Here is a 19567-nt window from a genome sequence, read left to right as displayed (position 1 = left end):
TATTTATTACTAATTGCTTTGGTATCTTTGAATATGTTTGCACTGAGAAAAAATGATCTATTCCTTTATGTCTTACTCTTGTAAAATATTCTGGAACTATGTCTTGATTTTCGAGAGTAAAATCATCAAACATTTACAACGAAATAATTTTGAGATTTTCTTTAGCCGTATAATTTTGTCATTATTCTTAATGAAAGTAGTAATATTCTCATTATATTTATCTTATTTTTTACAACTTTTTACAAATTCTAAATATTTTGGTTGATCTAAGCTTTTAGAGTAAATATTTCAATCTTTAATTTTATCTCAGTTTAATCATCCTGGAGCTAAAATATAGTCATTGATCATTAATGTAATTTCCACAACCACATGGCTCTATTACAGAACTTTCAATAGAATTCAGCAAAAGCTTAGCAATTTTACTTTTTTAATTTCTTTTCTGGAATTCTTATTTTTAGATACCATTTTTTTCATTCAATTATTATAATAATAGTTGATTAACAATAAATGAGACATCTATTTCAATGAAGTGTTAATTCCTCAGTTCTCAAAAAAATTATCTGTACCTATAAGAGCTAATTATAAAAATGTTGCAGTAGTTGGTTTTGATACAACTTTTATAACTCCAGATATTACATCGAAGAATAATAAATGTATTGTGATGGACAATACTACAGTTCTTCCTGTCAGTGAATCTTATTCAAAAAGGTTAGAAATAATTTTTCACTAAAAAAGGAAACAAATATTCATATTTAAAAGATAAAATTTGGAACAGTTATAATTGAGAGCAATGTTAAAGTACATTGTTATTCTAAATGATGGACTCATTTTCAAAACATTGTTCTCAAGTACAAATCCAAAATGAACAAGCTTTATACCAATGAAAAGAGGAAGTTTCAAAGTTTTTATTCATAATGTTTCATACCAGTTAAATGTATTTAATGATTTGTAATTAATTAGTTTTTAATAATTAGAAATGTGATAAATGTTATAAATGTTCAATGTGGCCACTTTTGTCTGCATGGGAAACATCAATGTGGGAGCCAAACTCGTCCTACACACACAAAATTCTAGTTGCTGTTACTGACTGCACAACAGCAGTAATCCAGTACCGCAAATCATTCAGAGTGGTTGGCATAAGGTGGGACGTAAACAGATTCCTTCACATAAACCCATAAGAAACTGTCAGTGTGTGAGATCAGGAGATCCTGGAGGCCCAAAGTGCAGAGCCAGGTCCTCAAGTCTACTGCAACTGATCCAGCACTGAGGAAGGGAGTCATTCAAAAATCCTTGTACATCATGGTGCCAATGGGGTGGAGCTCCATCATGTTGCAACGTGAAGTCCTTGGAATCTTCCATAACCTGAGGGAACAGTCTTTGCACCCAACATGTCCAGGCGCGTGATTCCCATAACAGTTCTTTCCACAAATGAAAATGGTCATTAAATCTTTTTACAGGATATGGCACAAAGCACATTAATCTTCGGTGTATCTCTTTCATGTTGCAATGGTGAATGTGGATTTTCCAAACCCCATATATCAACGTTGTGTCTGTTGACTTTTCCTCTAAGGTGGAATGTCGCTTCATCACTAAAAATTACATGCTATACAAATGCGTGATCCTCCATCTTTGCTAGCATGTAACTAGAAAATGTGAGATGCTTCTCTTTGTCATTGCTGTTGAGAGCCTGCAAAAGTTGTAATCAGTCGGACTTGTGCAGCGAATGCTGTCTCAGAACTTTCCATGCTGTTGGCTGGGGTATTCCAAGTTCTCAACTGGCTCTATTGGTAGACTTACTGGAACAGTATGCCAAACTTTCTTGATTCTGTCAGACATCATCCTCTGACACACATGGTCAGCCTGTGCCTTTTTCTTTGCACATACACCCAGTCTGTTTAAATTGCTTAAACGAACGACTAATATGTGAGTTGGTGGTTGAATATCGAATTTGGTACGAAATGTCCCCTGCACTGCAATTTGCGACTCACTTTTTGTGAAATCAAGAATGCAGAAAATTTTGTGCTTCATAGTCGCCATTCATTCACGACTGACAGTGAAATGGAATGACAGCCTTATTGCTATGTGAACTCTAGCAGCCACTTCTGAAACCATCACTGTCCACCCCCTGCCTTCTCCAGAAATTTTGAAACTTCGTCTTTTCATTGGTATAAAGCTTGCTCATTTAGGATATGTACTTGAATACATGCGAATTTTTGAAAATGGGTCCATAATTTAGAGTAACCCTCTATTTATAGATATAGAAGATAGGATTGGAAAAGTGTTTTTGAGAAAATCATCCCTAAAGGTTATGACGAGCAATCGACTCAAAATTGGCGTGATCGATACATAATTGTAAATAGAGCATTTTTCATCATAAGGTATGGGGTCTGAAAACGCATACTTTTCCAGAAATCGAGGTAAGAAACTTTACAACTGCGGCTTCTGTACTCACATGGTAAGAGCTTTTCACCGACAGCACCGATAGCACAACGGCCAAGGTAACTGGCTGGGAATGGGAGAACCTGGCTTCGAAACTCGAAGGAACCTAGTGGATGTTGTTCTTTTTGTTTGTATTTTTCCATATCTCAATTGATAGGGATAGGAGGGTTATAAGGTAAGTAAATCAATAAGAAATGATAATAATAAGGTAGGCAAACTAATTTCCCAAACGCCGTGAGTTAGTAAAGTATTAAACTTTTAAGCCTTGTCACATGAAAACAACTCCGAGTGCTGCGAATTCCTAACGAGGGATCACAGATAGCCAACCGCGCGTGCTTGTTTACAGCGAGGCACGGGACAGAATTCACGCGGGGAGAGTTATGTTGTCCCGATTGCCTCTTCGTCATATTATAGTTGTAAACCTGGAAGAGTAAAGGTGTCCAGCATGAGCCTTATAGAAGTCAATCGGAAAGAGTTGTTTTCCGTCATTAGGATGCCGCGAACCTCGCGGATACGTGTAGTGATTTTTCCATCGTTAATGCGCCGCATGAAATACGTTTTGTGAATGAATACAGTGTTCTTCCGTAAGTAACATATGACGAGTACTGTATGTAGTTTGTAGTAATTAGCTTGTCTGTTTATGCCGTAGTAACTAGTTATTGTTTGTTGTGTCACATCTTTCAGGTGCATAATCTGAATAATGGAGGATGTACACCCTTCGACAAGCGCTGTACCATGTGGGTACAGAAGTGGCAGTTGTAAAAGTTTCTTTCCTCGATTTCTGGAAAAGTTTGCGTTTGCGGACCCCATACCTGATGATGAAAATGCTCTATTTAGAATTATCTATCAATCCCTCCAATTTTGAGTCGGCTGCCCGTCATAACCTTTAGGGATGATTTTCTCAAAATTGTGGGGGTGTTGACACAAAATACCTTAGAGTCCTTTGTTTTAGGTTGTACACAAGCGACCTGCCAAATTTGAGCCGAATCGGTGGACCGTGTCTGAGGCCTTCCCCTTGTCAGACGATGATGATGATGATGACGATTTTGGTTTGTGGGTTGCTTAACGGCGTGGATATCAGCACCCGTACAAATTCCCAATGTTATCACTGTCCTGTGTCACAATTTCCCTGAGTGATGATGAAATGATGAGGACAACACAAACCCAGTCACCCAGTTCCTGGGCGGAGAAAATCCCTGACGCGTCTGGTAAATCGAACTCGGGACCTCGTGATCCAGAGGCAGCGATGCTAACCACTAGGCCAGGAGCTGCGGACTTAATCATACTCAGTCTCTGCAGTAATTCTTGGTGGATCTCAGGTATACAGCACACACATTCTCTGCAGAAAAGAAGGAAACTCGGGAGCTAAAAAGGAATTGTAATTCTTAATGCAGTCCAAAGCTTGCTAGGTTCAGTAGTGCAACTACTTAATAAAGGAGCTGTGTAGTCCATGTTCCTTTAGCAGTGTGGTAGGGTCACTCGTCTATTTTCCTGCACTCAGCGAGTGATCACGTGACGGCGATTGAGGAAACTGTTGGCCCCGTGCTTCTGCACCGCACGCAATGCCGGGAACGGGGAACGAATAACGCATATTCGGGTTCGCCACGTGGGCACAGTGCACTAGTACGTACAACATAGGGTTTCTGCGCTCAGATCAATGTAAGGAGTTTGCATTCGAGCTAACCTCTATTAGCGTAAATACAGTCTAAGGACAGGTGGAGAAAATTCACAGAGGTATCTTCCAACGTCTTGAGTAATAGCTACCGTTGCCATAACGGCGTAATCCTAGAAAATAATAGCAGACAGCCATGTCATGACCTAGGCAGAGACGTTATTTTGCTCTAAACGTCTTATCCGAAAATCAATTTTAGTAGTTAATCAGAGAACCATCTTGTGAGGGAAATGTTTCAGAATTTCCACATTGCTGGGAACATCATGTGTACACAGTTCTCGAGGAGTGCAGAGCTTCGTTTTTAAACAACCATGAACAAGTCTACATTCTGTGCGTCAGATGAGATTTATTTCCACTCCAGCCATTGTGAAACACGATTTGAACCACGCACCGACACGGAGAAGACTAACAGCCCGTATCTAGAGAGAATTCAATCTAAAGGAATAAAAACAGTGCGATAACGACAGGCAATGCGCAGGGAAGCTACATAAACTATCCTAACAGGTCAGAAGAAGGAATGACATATTGTACATTTGAGGCTGCAGTCATGAAACGAGCTGCTGGTTGAGAAGAGAGTGAAAAAGGAATGTAGCCTATACCCCATGTTAATCAGTTTTGCACACTGAGTCCACAGCAGGGGAAACTAAGGAAAAATTTGGAAAGGAAATTAAAATTCAACTCGGCGAGTAAAACAAACAGGTTTGCCAATGACATTGAAACTCAGTCGGAGACGGGAAAAGATTTGGGACATCAGCTGAACGGAAGACATAAAAAGATGAATAGTAGCAAAAGAAAAATTTGGCTAATGGCGTGTAGTCTAACTGGATCACGCGACGCGAAAAGCTGTACACGAGTTTTGTTATTTGGGTAGCAATATAACAGACGACAGAAAAATACAAAGAATATAAAATGTAGACTGGCAATACCGAGGGAAGCTGTCCCGTCGGAGAGAAATTTTTTTAACGTTAGATAGAAATTTAAGTTTTAGCAATTAATTTCAGAAAGTATTTATTTGAAATGTTGTCTAATGCAGAAGTGAAACGCGACCGATAAACATTGCTGGCAACGAGAGAACAGAAATGTGGTGCTACAAAAGACTGCTGAAGATTAGATGGTTATATCGAGGAACTAATGAAAGGGCACTGAATCGAATTTGAGGAAAGAAGAACAAAAAGCATAGGTTGATAGGACATACCCTGAGGCATTAAGGAATAGCTAATTTGTTAATCGAGGGAAGTGAGGGAGGGGGGAGGTGAATACGCTAGAGGGAGAGCAAGGATTGACTGGTGTAAGCGGTTTCAGAAGGATGCAGTAGTTATGCAGATATGAATAGGCTTATACAGGGTACACTAGTATGGAAAGCTGCAACAAACCAGTAGAAACATACATGTTGTAGTTTTCCTGTTATTATATGAATGCAGTACGAAAAATGGTTCAAATGGCTCTGAGCACTATGCGACTTAACTTCTGAGGTCATCAGTCGCCTAGAACTTAGAACTAATTAAACCTAACTAACCTAAGGACATCACACACATCCCTGCCCGAGGCAGGATTCGAACCTGCGACCGTAGCGGTCGCTCGGCTCCAGACTGTAGCGCCCAGAACCGCACGGCCACTCTGGCCGGTTGAATGCAGTACGAATCTTTTTACTGTAAAAAGAGTACAACACTATTTTCCATTTATTTCATTCGCAGGATTTTAGGTAGTGCAATTAGGTAATAAATGATCCTATAAGATTGTCAATACACTGTCTAATGAAAAGTATCTATGAGAATGGCAGCCCTTCTTCCTCAAGAGCCGAAACCAGTGAAGGTAATGACGCTAGAGTCTGGAGCGGAACAGCGTTCTAACTCATTCCAGAGGTGTTCCATTGGCTTCAGGTCGGGATTCTGGGCAGGCCAATTCATTTCAGCAACAAAATGGCTCTGAGCACTATGGGACTTAACATCTGTGGTCATCAGTCCCCTAGAACTTAGAACTACTTAAGCCTAACTAACCTAAGGACATCACACACATCCATGCCCGAGGCAGGATTCGAACCTGCGACCGTAGCAGTCCCGCGGTTCCGGACTGAGCGCCTGAACCGCTAGACCACCGCGGCCGGCTATTTCAGCAACATTATTGTCCACAAATTATTGGTTCACAGACGCTGCTTTATGACAGGGTGCATTGTCATGCTGCTGCAATCAATCATCGTATCAGAACTGTTCTTCTACTGGATGCAGTACACAATGTTATAAAATTTGTCCACATCCTTTTGCAATTAGCGTTTCCTTAAGCCCAATAAGTTCATCACACCCAAACTACGAAAAGCAGCCCCATATTTTGGCACCACCTCCTCTATACTTCACTATTGGCACTTCACACGATGGCAGGTAACGTTATCCAGTCATTCGCCAAACCCAGATCCTTCCATCGGATTGTCACAGGATATAACGTGATTCATGATTCCAAGCCACTCGTTTCCATTTATCCACTGTCCAGTTGCGCGCTCTTTACACCGCGTCAAGTTGCGCATAGCACTGACAACAAAAATATGTGGCTAATGAGGAGGTGCTCGACCATTATACCCCATTCTTTTTAACTCTCACTGCACCGTCATTGTGGTAGCTACACTTCTAGCAGCGCTTTGGAAAGTGATTTCTTCTTGCAAATTTCGTTTTTATAACCACCCTTCTCAGTTCTCGACGGCCCCTGTCCATTAATACATGAGGTTGAATTGCTCTAATAATAATTATTAAAGGTGGCAATTTTATTTACACAATGTCTTTTAAATAGATATGATGTTATCTGATACTCAAGTACTAATGCAATGAAACGTAATGATGCTAAAATGCTTTAAATTCTTGCTATGATTTAATCTTTAAAATTTAATAATTCTCTTCCTGTTAATATTTAATTAATTAACTTACGTCGTTCAGATTTCGTAACGCTGACGGCGTTAAAATTTAAAGTTGTTCAGTCGCTGTTTTGTTTTCTTTCAATTTTGCGAGCCAGCGATGGCGCAATGCTGTTCGCTTTCAAGTCTACACATTTGTAAAAATCAGGACCAGGAAACACTTTTGTGATCACGGTTGCGATTTAGACGGTATTCGCGTAATTGTACTGATTAAGAGTTATCGTTTCCGAAAGATGCAGGTTCGATTAAAGCTGTGTTCATTTTTGCGCGTATAATGAAAATATTCCTAACACGTCACGTGACAAAAAGTAACATGCGAATCACAACCGTGGTCAGACGAAGAAAATACATGATGATATAAATGTTCTTCGCTGTTATCCAGGACAGGTTTAGATTAAACACCGCAATTTTCAGTCTTTAAAAATCACAAGACGATACACTTTAGGGATATTTGTTTTGAATAACTTGTATTTACCTTTTCTTATACAATATGGTGATTGTCCGCAAGGATTATCTCTCTCTCTCCTTTTTATAGCCTTTATACATTCACATTACATACATTGATTAAGAAACTTTTCTTTCTCTGTCGACCAGTACGAGAACAAAATCCGCCCAGACAAAATGTCTTACATAGAATCAGTTCTCACTTAACAATCATATATAGTTTCGTAGTACAAACAATGCTCGTTTATTCCGTGCACTAGAAAGTCTTTCATTCACTGAGCACAAAAATTAAAGTAATAAAATTATAATTACATTTTTAATATCGTCAGTTCTTCATTATATCACGAAAATAAGGTTTGACATCGTCGTAATATTATTTTTCATCGTTGTAGCACTATAAGGTGCGTCTGGTGGATCCACCTCTCGTGCCATCTACCGAACAGTTCCGCATTACAAAGGCGTGTCACGATACTTTTGATCAGACAGTGTAGATGGTACTCAAACATTGATAATTTTGACAGTACAAAACTTGCTGATTGCTCTAAGTTCTTGTAACCAAAACTGGATAACTACACATTACAAATAAGAAAAGACAGCTCTTATCTGATCCAGATTAGTGAGCTGTGTGCTACGCACCTGCGGAGACGGCAAGGCAGTTGGCGAAGACGTGCATGTCAGGCTCGACGCTGAGGCGCGCCTCGAGCTCGCCGTGTCGGCGCAGCGAGGCCTCGAACTCTGCGAGCCCAGCGGCCATCATGTCCTGCTTGCCGCGCTCCGTCTGCCACAGGAACTCGTACGGCCGCCACCGCTCCAGGAATGCCGTCAGCTCCTGCCGCATCCCCTCCCGTGAACACTGCGGAACGCTAAATCACGGCCAAACAAAAGAGCTCCCAGCCCGCACTTTTCGATCTGAAAATAGTATCTTGTTAATATGTATCGAGCCAATTAGGAAAATCAGAAATAGAAATCATAAAATTTCCTTCCACATTCCTTCGAGAAATCGTAGGTTTAAAATATCTCCACGCACTATAATTTTTTATTTTAGTACTTCTCAATTTCAACTAAATACACTATGTGATCAAAAGTATCCGGAAACCTGGCTGAAAATGACTTACAAGTTCGTGGCGCCCTCCATCGGTAACGCTGGAATTCAGTATGGTGTCAGCCCAACCTTAGCCTTGATGACAGCTTCCACTCTCGTAGGCATTGGTTCAGTCAGGTGCTGGATTGTTTCCTGGGGAATGGCAGCCCATTCTTCACTGAGTGCTGCACTGAGGAGAGGTATCGATGTCGGTCGGTGAGGCCTGTCACGAAGTCAGCGTTCCAAAACATCCCAAAGTTGCTACTGTCGTGTAACCACTCCACCACAGGTCGTCCATTATGAACAGGTGCTCGATCGTGTTGAAAGATACAATCGCCATCCCCGAATTGCTCCTCAACATTGGGAAGCAAGAAGGTGCTAAAAACATCAATGTAGCCTGTGCTGTGATAGTGACATGCAAAACAACAAGGGGTGCAAACCCCATCCATGGAAAACACGACCGCACCATAACACCACCTCCTCCGAATTTTACTGTTGGCACTACACACGCTGGCAGATGACGTTCACCGGGCATTCGCCATACCCACACCCTGCCATCGGATCGCCACATTGTGTACCGTGATTCGTCACTCCACACAACGTTTTTCCACTGTTCAATCGTCCAATGTTTACGCTCCTTATATTAAGCGAGGCGTCGTTTGTCATTTTCCAGCGTGATGTGTGGCTTATGAGCAGCCGCTCGACCATGAAATCCAACTATTCTCACCTCCTGCCTAACTGTCACAGTAGTTGCAGTCGATCCTGATGCAGTTTGGAATTCCTGTGTGAGGGTCTGCCTATTATACATTGCGACCCTCTTCAACTGCCGGCGATCTCTGTCAGTCAATAGATGAGGTCGGCCTGTACGCTTCTGTGCTGTACGTGTCCCCTCATATTTCTACTTCACTATCACATCAGAAACAGTGGACCTAGAGATGTTTAGGAGCGTGGAAATCTCTCGTATAGACGTATAACACAAGTGAGACCTTATCACCTGACCACATACGAAGTCCGTGAGTTCCGTGGAGCGCCCCATTCTGCTTTCTCACGATGTCTAATGACTACTGAGGTCGCTGATATAGAGTACCTGACGGTAGGTGGCAGCAAAATGTGCCTAATGTGAAAAACGAATGTTTTTGGGGGTGTCCGGATACTTTTGATCACATAGTGTATGTATTTTTAATGGCGCAGGGGATGAAAGGACGAACCATAATATTCCTGTGACAGTCTCCTCGAATCGATGTAACTGTGTTCACAGTTTTTTCCCGCTATTGTATACCAGGAGTTGTTGCAGCTACTGTAAAAAATATATATTGTTAGTTTCTCCGTGTTCGGAGTGTGTGGATTTGGCAGCTTTATGTTAAATGAAGGGGTAACACCACAGAAGAAATTTAAAAAAAACATTTTTTATTGACTTGATAGTTGCTTTGAACATTCTAAAACATGAGGCAAAATGTTCAATCGATGAAAAAACAATTATTCTATGGAATCCCGAGATCCTCCTCTAGCGCCTCGGATTACCCGAGGCGACCTCCCTTCGCCAACTCGATACCCCCTATAGTGTCTCAGTATAGTTAGAAGCATTGCAAAACAAAAATACATTAGCTTGGCGTCAACAGGCATCAGTATGTGTACGAAAAAGACGATTCTTTTGCTTCGAATCTTGATTTTTGTGTGCAGTATTGACTTTTGATAGTTTATTTGTGATCTTATAGTATACAGTTTTGTCTTTCAAGTAAAAATGATTGATAAGAAAGCGTACTCGGGTATAAAAGGTATGAGGACGTTGTATCCGACGCGAAGTCGAGGCAGTTTGTCACCAAAGCGTACAAAGAATAGATAAGAGGTTGAGAGCAGTTCAGAAGGAATCAGTGCCTCTGCTAAGAAATTGCAAGACAGTAACCAAGATTTGGATGTGAATCATGGATTGAGCTATAGGATTATAAATGTTGATGCCGTTTTCTCTGTTATTTCTCAATACGTGAAATGTAAAACGTGCAATGCAGACGTCACGCTGCAAGAACCATGTCCTCTAGGCTTAGGCTTCACAATAATTATTGCTTGTCCAAACTGCCCAGACGTTGTTATACCATATGGTAAGTTTACACGGACCGCATGTGAAATCAGGAGTCGAATCTTCCCAGCAATACGCCCGCATGGAATACGGCTAAACGGAACTGTAAAGTTTTGTGCTTTCACAGAATTTCCACGAGCGTTATTTCAATAGTTATATGATTAACTAGTGGATATGATTTTAACTGCAACTGAAGGAGTACGAGAGGGCAGTCCTGGGATAGCGATTTCATGTTAAGAGTTTTCTACACGTTTTTTTGGGATCTGATTGTTCAAATTGGCATGCAGCATAACTCCTACAATTTTCAATCTTTTTATTTGAAAATTTAACCACGACCTTGAAATAAGATTACATAGATTTTTTTAACTTCTTTCCAGATTAAAACTGGCATCAGTTACAGTGCATATCCCAAGAGCGCCTCAAATTCAACATGCCTCTGGAGAATTGCTGCAGTGTCGCCATTGTGTAATATTTTCAGAGAAAATGTTTTTTGTGATATTCTTAAATATATCTTCAATAACTAATGTAAGTATTATTTCTCTATCAACTTCCCTTGTTCCCAAAAAAAATCAATAAAACGCTTTTTTTAGATCGTTACAGTAGTGTTACCCCCTAATGAAAGGCCGCTCCAGCGACTAATAAGAACTTCATTGAGCCCACGACCGGTTTCGGACTTAATATTAGGGCATCTTCTAGTGGATTGGAAACTGTAGTCGTAAACGCATAATATGATAGATATACAAATAGTCCACATAACAAAACATGAAAATCGAGGTTCAGATATCTAAATTGTAAGTACGGAAACAATATATAACTTACATCGTGCTGTAGAGAAGCAAATCAAATGATAAGAAAAATAAAAGTTGGTTGGCGTTAAAAAGTTGCGTGTCCAATGACATCGCGAAAAAATGGACGTGTCTTGATTATAAAAAGTGTATAATTGGATAAATATACGTATTTGCATGCTTTCGTAGCCTATTGAGAGGAGTTGTATTCTAAAGCGCTCAAAATTCCAAACTGCATGCGTTACAAATACATATACGTCTACATACGCACTCCGCAAACCACCGTGCGTTGCGTGGCGGAGGGTACCATGTACAGCAACTAGTGGTTTCTTTTCCTGTGCAACTCGCAGACAGAGCGAGGAAAACACGACTGTCTATATGCCTGCGTACGAGCCCTAATTTCTCGTGTTTTATCTTCGTGGTCCCTATGCGAAAAGCTTGTTGGCGGCAGTAGACAGCTTTAAATGCTGGTTCTCTAAACTTTCTTAGTAGTGTTCTTCGAAATGAATGTCTTCTTCCCTCCAGGGATTCTCACTTGAGCTCCCGGAGCATATCTGTAACACTTGCATGCTGATCGAACCTACAGGTAACCAATCTAGTAGCTCGCCACTGAACTGCTTCGATGTCTTCTTTCAACCTGACCTACTGCGGATGCCGAACACTCGAGCAGTACTCAAGAATAGGTCGCACCAGCATCCTATATATATATATATTACAGATGAACTACACTTTCTTAGAATTCTCCCAGTAAACCGAAGTCAATCATTCGCCTTCCCTACCACAGTTCTCACATGCCCGTTCCAGTTCATATCGCTCCGCAGCGTTACCACCACATGTTTAAACGACTTGACTGTGTCAAGCAGGACACTACTAATGAGGTATCCGAGCATTAAAAGCTTGTTTTTCCTACTCAGCCGCATTAACGTACATTTTTCTACATTAAGCGCCAGCTGCCATTCATCATACCAACTAGAATTTTTGTCTCGGTCGTCTTGTGTCAGCCACGCGCGGTAGCCGTGCGGTCTAAGGCGTCTTGTCACGGTTTGTGCGGCTTCCTCCGACGGAGATTTGAGTCCTCCCTCGGGCATGGGTGTGTGTGTGTGTTTTCCTTAGTGTAAGTTAGTTGCCGGCCGGTGTGGCCGTGCGGTTAAAGGCGCTTCAGTCTGGAACCGCGTGACCGCTACGTTCGCAGGTTCGAATCCTGCCTCGGGCATGGATGTGTGTGATGTCCTTAGGTTAGTTAGGTTTAATTAGTTCTAAGTTCTAGGCGACTGATGACCTCAGAAGTTAAGTCGCATAGTGCTCAGAGCCATTTGAACCATTTGTAAGTTAGTTAAAGTTAGTTTAATAAGTGTGTAAGCCCAGGGGCCGTTGACTTCAGCAGTTTGGTCCCATAGTCCTTACCACTAATTTTTTTCGTCTTGTGTCAACCTACAGTCACTTATCTTCTACACCTTCCCGTACACAACATCATCATCAGCGAACAACCTCAGATTGCTGCCAACACTTTCTCCCAGATCATTTATGTGTATAGAAAATAGCAACGGTCCTATCACACTTCCCTGGCGCTCTCCTGATGTCAGCCCTGTCTTCGATGGACACTCGCCGTCGAGGACAACACACTGGGTTCTATTACTTAAGAAGTCTTTGAGCCAGTCACATGTCTGGGAGCCTATTTCGTATGCAAGTATCTTCGTTAATAGTCTGCAGTGGGGTGCCGCGTCGAATGCTTTTCGGAAATATAGAAATATGCAACCCACCTATTGCCATAGGTCGCAGTATACAGGGTTATTACAAATGATTGAAGCGATTTCACAGCTCTACAATAACTTTATTATTTGAGATATTTTCACAATGCTTTGCACACACATACAAAAACTCAAAAAGTTTTTTTAGGCATTCACAAATGTTCGATATGTGCCCCTTTAGTGATTCGGCAGACATCAAGCCGATAATCAAGTTCCTCCCACACTCGGCGCAGGATGTCCCCATCAATGAGTTCGAAACGGTAAGGCTTCTGCTTTAGCCTTTTCCGTAAGATTTTCCAAACCGTCGGCTGTGGTACGTTTAGCTCCCTGCTTGCTTTATTCGTCGACTTCCGCGGGCTACGCGTGAAACTTGCCCGCACGCGTTCAACCGTTTCTTCGCTCACTGCAGGCCGACCCGTTGATTTCCCCTTACAGAGGCAGTCAGAAGCCTTAAAGTGCGCATACCATCGCCGAATGGAGTTAGCAGTTGGTGGATCTTTGTTGAACTTCGTCCTGAAGTGTCGTTGCACTGTTATGACTGACTGATGTGAGTGCATTTCAAGCACGACATACGCATTCTCGTCTCCTATCGCCATTTTGTCTCACTGCGCTCTCGAGTGTTCTGGCGGCAGAAACCTGAAGTGTGGCTTCAGCCGAACAAAACTTTATGAGTTTTTCTACGTATCTTTAGTGTGTCGTGACCATATGTCAATGAATGGAGCTACAGTGAATTTATGAAATCGCTTCAATCATTTGTAATAGCCCTGTATATCATGTGGGAAAAGAGCAAGCTGGGTTTCGAACTAGCAATGCTTGCTAAAGCCGTGCTGATTCGTGGACATGAGCTTGCCGATCTCTAGGAAATCTATTATATTCGAACCCACAATATGGTATAGAATTCTGCAGCAAACCGATGTTAAGGATATTCACCTGTAATTTTGCGGGTCCGTTCTTTTCCCCTTCTTATGTACAGGAGTCACCTACGCTTTTTTTTCCAGCTGCTTGGCACTTTGCGCTGGCCAAGAGATTGACGATAAACCCAAACTAAGTACGAGGCCAATGACGTAGAGTACTCTTTGTAAAACCGAGTTAGGATTCCATCCGAACCTGACGACTTATTTGTTTTCAACTCTTTCAGTTGTTTGTCTACTAGAGGGTTCAAAAATGGTTCAAATGGCTCTGTGCACTATGGGACTTAACTGCTGAGGTCATCAGTCCCCTAGAACTCAGAACTACTTAAACCTAACTAACCTAAGGACATCACACACATCCATGCCCGAGGCAGGATTCGAACCTGCGACCGTAGCCGTCGCGCGGTTCCAGACTGTAGCGCCTAGAACCGCTCGGCCACTCCGGCCGGCCTCTACAAGAGGGATGCTTATTACTATGTCATCCATACGGCACTATGTACGATGGTCAAGTGACAGTACATTTGTACGACTCTGCTGCGTGAACGATTTCTTAAAAACTGAATTTAAAACTTCGGCCTTCCTTTTGCCATCTTCTGCTGCTAACCACGCTGGTCAACCAGTGACTGGAAGGAAGTCTTAGACCCGCTTAGCGATTTTATATAGAACTAGAATTTTTTCGAGTTCTCCGTCACAACTTAAGCCAAGGTATGACGATGGTAGCTGTTGTATGCTTCGCGCATACATCTTTTCACAGACGCACGAATCTCTAACCTATCTTTGTCTGTCGTCATTTGCGCGTCCTCTTCTGAACGAAGAGTGCAACAGTCTTTGCTTCCTCAGCATTTTCGGAATTTCGTTATTGTGGGTCTTTTCCGTCCTTAATCCACTCACTAGGCGCATACTTGTAGAGAGCACGATTTAAAATCTGTGTTTTTTTTTTAACTTTATCCATAACTCCTCTAAGTCCACCATTATGGAACTAAAAGATTGCTGTCTATGTGAGATGCTAACAACTGCTTATCTGCTCTGTCTAGCAGGAACACTCTCCTAGTCCGCTTAACTGATTTATTAACTTTCGTCATCATAGTCGCTATGATGATATCATAGCGATGGTATCATAGTGATGATATCATCACTAATCCCCTGCCACCTTCGATAAGGTCCGGTCTGTTTATAGCTACAAGGACAAAAGTATTTTATTAGATTTAAAACTAGTGTAAAAAAGTTGCACTGTATAGGGCGTCCAAGTCGAGTGTAAATTTACGTCCCCTGGAGAGCGAAAGTTGAAACACAACGAAATGTGTCGTGCGGTAGCGTTCTCGCTTCCCACGCCTGGGTTCCCGGGTTCGATTCCCGGCGGGGTCAGGGATTTTCTCTGCCTCGTGATGGCTGGGTGTTGTGTGTTGTCCTCAGGTTAGTTAGGTTTAAGTAGTTCTAAGTTCTAGGGGACTGATGACCATAGATGTTAAGTCCCATAGTGCTCAGAGCCATTTTTGAACAACGAAATGTAAAGGTCTCTAGCATAGATTGGGCGCATCTGGAATATCTGGATACGGCAACGAACCTGTGGGGCATCTTTAAAAGAAATTGTTAATAACGTCGCGGCAGAGTTCCAAAAAATTGGTGTTTCTCAGTGCGAATTGCTCATAAATTTTTAAAGCCACCAGACTTTCAACTTTTTTATCATTTGACATCGCTTTTCTACAGCACAATGTAAGTTATATATTCTATCTGTGTTGGTACTGTAGAAATCTAATCTTCGTTTTTCATCTCCCGTTATGTGAAATGTTTGTATATCTGTCATATTATGCTTTAAAACTGCAGTTTCAGGTCCGCTTAGAAATGACACTGAAAAGGCTGAAACCGGTCGTTGGCTAAATAAAGTTCTTGACAGAAATTGGAATAGCATGTCATTAATTAAACTAACAAAATATAGATATACAGTTTCATTTTACGTATACAGAAACATATTTCACCACGGTAGTAGCAAAGTCAGTCGTTTTATTTTTTAACTGCTCATTATATTACATCATGTTCATTAATATATCGAAACCGGATTTCCTGCTTTTCGCAAGCAGTCGTCTTAATCTACAATTTATTCTGCTCGACTGTCAGAGCTCGATTCCAGGTTTGAATCGAATTTTCGTTGGCACCGATGTTCCTACTTATGATTTCTGAACTCTGCGGCGAGAGAATCTTTCGTGGGGTTTGTGAGTGAACGATTTTGGCGGAGTATCGCAACATACCCTGGCACTAGGGCTGTATACGGATTTAACCAAGTGGACTAAAATTAATAGAACGATGGGATTCAAGTCAATGAAGATGCAATGACATTTCGTTTCAGTGCATTTAATTCAATTAATGTACAGTATATCCCTTATGGCAAAGTAACACATGGTCGACCACCACGTCCGTTTCCAACATACTCGCTTGGAGACGTTCGGAAAGCACTGTTGTAAACATTAGTGACAACGAAAGTTCGTGTCAACTGTGGTGGCAATGATTTTATCTTGGAACTCTTCCATTTGGTCCGTGTTTGCGTAGAAAACAGTAATATCAGAAAAAACAGTAACATCAACACAGTACACCCACAAAACCACTTGACAAGGAAAATAGAAAACAACAAGAAACTAAATTTCTTGGATCTTACAATCACAAGAAACAACCACAAACATGAATTCTCCATCTACAGAAAACCCACATCCACAAGCACTGTTATCCACAGTTCATTCAACCACCTGACAGTGCATAAATATGCCAGTTTCACACACATGCTCCACAGGATAAACAGAACACCTCTTAAACCAGAAGACTACACACAGGAACTAAATATAATCAAACAAATTGCTGTTGAAAACGACTACAAAACAGACATCATAATCAAACTCAACAACAAGGTAAAACAAAAACATGTAGTACACACAGACAACACAGCAGACCACACCACTTTAGAAAAAAGAGAGAGATGGTACACACTAACATAGTGTGGCCGAGCGGTTCTAGGTGCTTCAGTCTGGAACCGCGCGACTGCTACGGTCGCAGGTTCGAATCCTGCCTCGGGCATGGATGTGTGTGATGTCCTTCGGTTAGTTAGGTTTAAGTAGTTCTAAGTTCTAGGGGACTGATGACCTCTGATGTTAAGTCCTATAGTGCTCAGAGCCATTTGAACCATTTGAACCACACTAACATACAGTAACAAAATATCACATAGAATAGGAAACATCTTGAAAAAGCAAGGGATCCAAATAACATTCGGAACAAACAATACAGTTGAGTAAAGACTAAGACCGGTCAGAAAAACCTCAAACAAATTCAGCAACGCTGGAATATATCAGCTCACTTGCAACTCCTGTCAGGCCCAGTACATAGGACAAACAAGCATAAACTTCCGAACGAGGTGCACAGAGCACATGAGAGCTCTAAAGAGTGACAGCACACATTCAAATTTTGCAGAACATCTAATGAGCAAAAACCATAACCCCACTAATATTGAAAACGATCTACACATTCTGAGAAACAGCAACAGCCTACACCGACAACTAACAACAGAAGAAAATTAATACATACAAAAGGCTATAGTCGAAGGGAAAAATGTAATAAACGAAAACACAACATTTTGTAATAACACACTCTTTACCGCTCTGAGAGAACTGACCAAGGACACAGAACAGAAAGCACACACACGCAAAGGAACTACTTCCCCATCACACACAGAGACATAAATATTGAACGGAAGGCGTTGTAATTCGCGCTACAGTTTTTCATAACCTTTCTCGCCACATGCGATACACCTCTCGCGACACATGCGAACAGCAAGAGGGCGTAATATTCTGGATCAGAAACAAAGTGCGAAAGTTTTGTTTTTCTGTGTATAAAAGCAGCTACATACCATCCAATGAACGTGAGTACACGAATAGCTAAGTAACAGCTCACTAAATACCAAATAACTGGTTTCCACAACACTACCACAACCCCAAGTATACACGGTGTAAACGGTATAAGGCGCCAAAATTATACAGATGGTCCATCTCGGTGTGCTTGACAAAAAAGTCTAATGACATTTTCTTGTATCATGTGCTTTATTTTTGTATTATTAAAACCCAATGTTCGTAGGATAGATAGTATACGCATTTCTGTTTACGTAGTCAACCGACAGTACACGGCATACCGAGCTTATTGCCTACAATGACGGGGCGGCCAGAGAAAGGCAACGAGCCGACCAGAGGATTGAAATCATTGGACGTGTAGAACGACGTGGTGTGATAATCAGGTGGTACCGAAAAAAGGAATGTAAACGGTTTTTGGATTGTCAAGAATGTGTAATTCGCTTTACGTGAATTGAATACAGCCAGTCTGTTTCTCAACAAGTCGATAACGAACGTCGTAGTAGTTATGACAAGCTAATATCAAACACAATGTATTTCCATTAGTACAAATTCAATCAATCACCAAGTAGATAGTTGTGCATTAATTACAATCAACTGTTTCACCTTTTTACGACAATGCCATAACGAATACTAAATTCACGTTATTTTCCTTGTGTACAACAACATCGTAACGAAAAGAAAACCCATTACTTCGTTTCTTCATACACCAATACTACAATAAATGTTCGAAATGACCACCATTCGCTTCTACACATGCTTCATTGCGGCGAACACAGTTTCGTCGCACTCGTTCACACACATGCGCATTGGCCTTTATGGTATTTGCAGCATCTAAAATCTTTAGCACACTGGACTCGCATTCGGGAGGACAACGGTTCAATCCCGTTTCCGGCCATCCTGATTTAGGTTGTCCGTGATTTCCCTAAATCGCTCCAGGTAAATGCCTGGATGGTTCCTTTGAAAGGGCACGGCCGACTTCCTTCCCCGTCCTTCCCTAATCCGATGAGACCGATGACCTCGCTGTTTGGTCTCTTCCCCCACACAATCCAAGCCAATCTAAAATCTTCTGCGTCAATTCGTCCACAATATTTACTGGCTCAGCATAAACAAGTTCCTTCATATGGCCCCAAAAGTAAAAATCCAGTGGATTTAGCCGGCCGAGATGGCCGAGCGGTTCTAGGCGCTTCAGTCTGGAACCGCGCGACCGCTACGGTCGCAGGTTCGAATCATGCCTCGGGCGTGGATGTGTGTGATGTCCTTAGGTTAGTTAGGTTTAAGTAGTTCTAAGTTCTAGGGGACTGATGACCTCAGAAGTTAAGTCCCATAGTGCTCAGAGCCATTTGAACCATTTGAACCAGTGGATTTAAATCAGGGCTGCGTGCTGGCCATCGACGTGGACCCGAACGCCCGATCCATCGTCCTGGAAATCGACTATCCAAAAATCTGCGTACTCTGTGACCAATGTGGGGTGGACCACCATCGTGGAGGAACTACATGTTAGCCGCGCGGGATTAGCCGAGCGGTCTCAGGCGCTGCAGTCATGGACTGTGCGGCTGATCCCGGCGGAGGTTCGAGTACTCCCCCGGGCATGGGTGTGTGTGTTTGTCCTTAAGATAATTTAGGTTAA

General features: G+C 41.8%; 1 protein-coding gene across 1 annotated transcript in view; it reads right to left on the bottom strand.

Annotated features, from left to right (window-relative positions):
* LOC124556419 (dynein axonemal heavy chain 5) overlaps positions 1-19567 on the bottom strand; it is an 876134-nt gene that overhangs the window by 531275 nt on the left and 325292 nt on the right. Inside the window, exon 25 of the mRNA XM_047130377.1 lies at positions 8091-8283. Coding sequence (XP_046986333.1) covers positions 8091-8283 — 193 coding nt within the window. The remainder of the gene's footprint in view (positions 1-8090; positions 8284-19567) is intronic.

This window comes from Schistocerca americana, chromosome X, assembly GCF_021461395.2.
Source record: "Schistocerca americana isolate TAMUIC-IGC-003095 chromosome X, iqSchAmer2.1, whole genome shotgun sequence".
Classification (NCBI taxonomy): domain Eukaryota; kingdom Metazoa; phylum Arthropoda; class Insecta; order Orthoptera; family Acrididae; genus Schistocerca; species Schistocerca americana.
This window is presented reverse-complemented; position numbering and strand designations above follow the sequence as displayed.